The sequence below is a fragment of the Centropristis striata genome, chromosome 15, assembly GCF_030273125.1.
Source record: "Centropristis striata isolate RG_2023a ecotype Rhode Island chromosome 15, C.striata_1.0, whole genome shotgun sequence".
NCBI lineage: Eukaryota > Metazoa > Chordata > Actinopteri > Perciformes > Serranidae > Centropristis > Centropristis striata.
In genome coordinates, this window is record NC_081531.1 from 17,669,703 (window position 1) to 17,672,661 (window position 2,959).

The following is a 2,959-nucleotide window of genomic DNA, read 5'->3' on the forward strand; positions in this document are numbered from 1 at the left end:
ACCTCCCAGGAGTTAACGTTTCCTTGAAGTGTCTTCATCAGCGACCAGCATCACTAACTCCTTTTCCTCTCTCAGGTCGGTTATGGACTTAGAGCCTGTCGATCCAGATTCGCCAGACATCAAAAGGAGGCGGATCCACATGTGCGACTATGAAGGCTGTAAAAAAGTTTACACCAAGAGTTCCCACCTCAAAGCCCACAGGAGGATACACACAGGTGAGACATGAACAAAACAAACACCAGCAACACCACAACACCTAGCCAGATTTTTTCTGTGTTGCTTCCTCCCATCCTTTCCTCTCAGCTAACTCTTCTCCTTGTCTCCCTCTTCCTCCAGGAGAGAAGCCCTACCACTGTACCTGGGAGGGCTGCACCTGGCGCTTCGCCCGCTCCGATGAGCTGACTCGACATTTCCGCAAGCACACCGGAATCAAACCTTTCCGCTGCACCGAATGCGACCGCTCCTTCTCCCGGTCTGACCACCTCTCCCTGCACCGCCGCCGCCACGTCATGATGTGAACTCTGACCTCCTTCCTCCCCCAAACACCCACAGCTCCACATCACCCCCTCCTACAAACCGCCCTCTCACCCCTCGACAAAGTCACTCACAGCACATCTTGTACCAGTGCCCCCCACATCCGGATTTTAATCAGCAGATAAAAAAAAGACACTGGACCTCCATCCTCCTCCTCATCTTCTTCATTTTGAAATCACAGGAATATCAGGAATGTGTCTGTGCATTTGTGTGTGTGCGAAATAGAGGTTCTGGGATTTTACTGTGTGTGTTTCAACACATAATCATCATCATTACCACCGTCCACCCAAAAACAGCCCCTTCCCTTCCATCCTCCAACCACAACGTCACCTCCTCAGACAGAAGGATGGACTGAAGGTCATCCAACAGCATCCATCTAGCCATCACGCCATCCATCCATCACATGCATCCATCCAGAGGAGAGGAGGAAGAGGAGGGCACAGTAGGAGGAGTGACGTGTGTGTATTGTTTGAACTAAAACCAGAAGTGGTATTTCAATTGGGATGTCACTTCAGCTGCCCTAACAATATTCATTCTGTACATATCCAGAGTTGGGAAGTTACTCGCTTACTTACTTGGGTAAGTGACTCCCCAAATGCCTCAGATAGCCCCTTCTCACCACAGGAACCTTCACAGGAACCTTTTTAGAGACTCAAGAACTTTTCCTTTTGACCATTTTGACTTGAGGAACTATGGCAACATTATTGATCTGAATCAGGAGCTATCTGAACAAAGAATAGGTAACTAAGACAAAAAAAAGTTTGATACTTGCTTGGTGCTATGGACACATTTTAGTTGGTGCCAAAAATGTATTAAAATTCAAGTCCCAGCTCTAATCCTCAGACCCCAAACAAGTGCCTGCTCCGGGCAAAGTCCTCTCTAATGGCCCAGGAACTAATATGTGAAGTAATATGTCCTGCGACAAACTGCATCATCATCGATGATCATCATCAACATCATCAATGATTCTGGTTGTTTTTCACACACAAAATTGTGTCTAAAAAATTGCACTTTTTCAGATGGACTGGAAATGTGCAGAAGATGCTCTGAAGCCATGTTTCCACCCAGAATTTCCTGGTAATTTCTGTCCTGGAATTACTTTTCCAGGAACTCTAGAGTTCCTTCAGCTTGTTATTGTCTGTGTTTCTATAGTAGAGAACATAGGGTAAATAAGTCATCTGAAAAAAAACTATGAAAAAACAACATCACATGAGACGAGTGCTGGTGCAGCCTGCAGTTCAGTGTGCTCGCCCGTTTCACCACAAAGAAACAAACAGCCCACCCTGAAAGGTTCCGTACTTTCATAAAGTACTACCCCTGGAGCAGGTATTTTTTCGGGGACCCAAGACTTAATTTAGACCCTGGTTTGTGCAGCTTTTCCTGGACTTTCCCTAGTCCATGGAGGAAATTGCTACTGATCGAAAAGATCCTTTAGTTCCTGGTGGTGTTTTAAAAAATGGGTCTAAAACAACCAAAACTAATTATATCAATTTCTAATCACAAATTTTAGATGAAATGTTTGCTAAACCAATCTTAAAGGTTAAAGCTTCCCATCAGCGTGCATATCAGTGTGTGAGTGTGTATGTGCATGTATGGAGCATTTCACAGCAGCTGAAGTGACGTCACACTGAGTTCTTCTTGGTAAACATCTGTCTGAGGCTAAGATCTAAAAGTAGATTATTCTGTCCTGACTCCTGACTCCCCACCCCCACCCAACCCTACCCCACCTCCCTCCCCTGGCACAGGGAGCTACAAGACTGTGAACTTTATAAAGATTCCTTTGTTTTCATTGTATCAATCACATTATTGTCATTTGCGTGTCCTCCCCCCGCACACCTTCCTGATTGTGCTTCGATAACAGTATTTGCTTTTTATGCGTCGTTGTTGCTGTTGTCTTATCAGTTAAGGCCTTCAGTTCTAATTATTTTTCTCTTTCTTTGCCAGGTTTGGTTTTCTTAACAGAATGGCATCCTTTTTAAAAAAATAATTCAGATCTTTTAGTTGTGTTCTGAGGCTGTGAAAAAGACAGGAGACACAAATAGTTTGAGATTACAAGTAAAACTCTCACGCAGGGAATAGGGGAGCTTTTCTGAGTGTGTGTTTTTTGCGTGTGTTGTTCGTGTGTATGTGGGTGAGTGTGCATGTTTTGAGACAAACACATAATCAGAATTTAAGATTTTTACGAGTGTGTGTTCCGGGCACTTGTTGTTCTTTTACCTCTTGCCCGTTGAGCCTTAATAACTGAAGTCAATCTGTAAGGGCGAAACCAGAACCACTGACAGACCACGTTTGGCCAAAGATAAACTGGGAGTCTCCATTTATTAAGAGTTTGTCCATGAGTACCTGATCTTTGCACATTTTTTTGTCATTGCTTTCAGTGGAGAGGACGTTCCATTACTTAGCTTGCTTTTTAGTGTCTCGAAAC

At 44.3% G+C, this 2,959-nt stretch overlaps 1 protein-coding gene across 2 annotated transcripts in view; it reads left to right on the top strand.

The window, feature by feature from the left end:
- The window catches only part of klf8 (Kruppel like factor 8), a 61,929-nt gene extending 60,600 nt beyond the window's left edge, over window positions 1-1,329 (top strand). For both annotated transcript variants that reach the window (XM_059351237.1, XM_059351236.1), the window contains exons 6-7: window positions 76-215; window positions 337-1,329. In XM_059351237.1, the coding sequence (XP_059207220.1) occupies window positions 76-215; window positions 337-518 (322 nt within the window). In that variant the 3' untranslated portion in view covers window positions 519-1,329. The remainder of the gene's footprint in view (window positions 1-75; window positions 216-336) is intronic.
- Window positions 1,330-2,959: the final 1,630 nt, after the last annotated feature.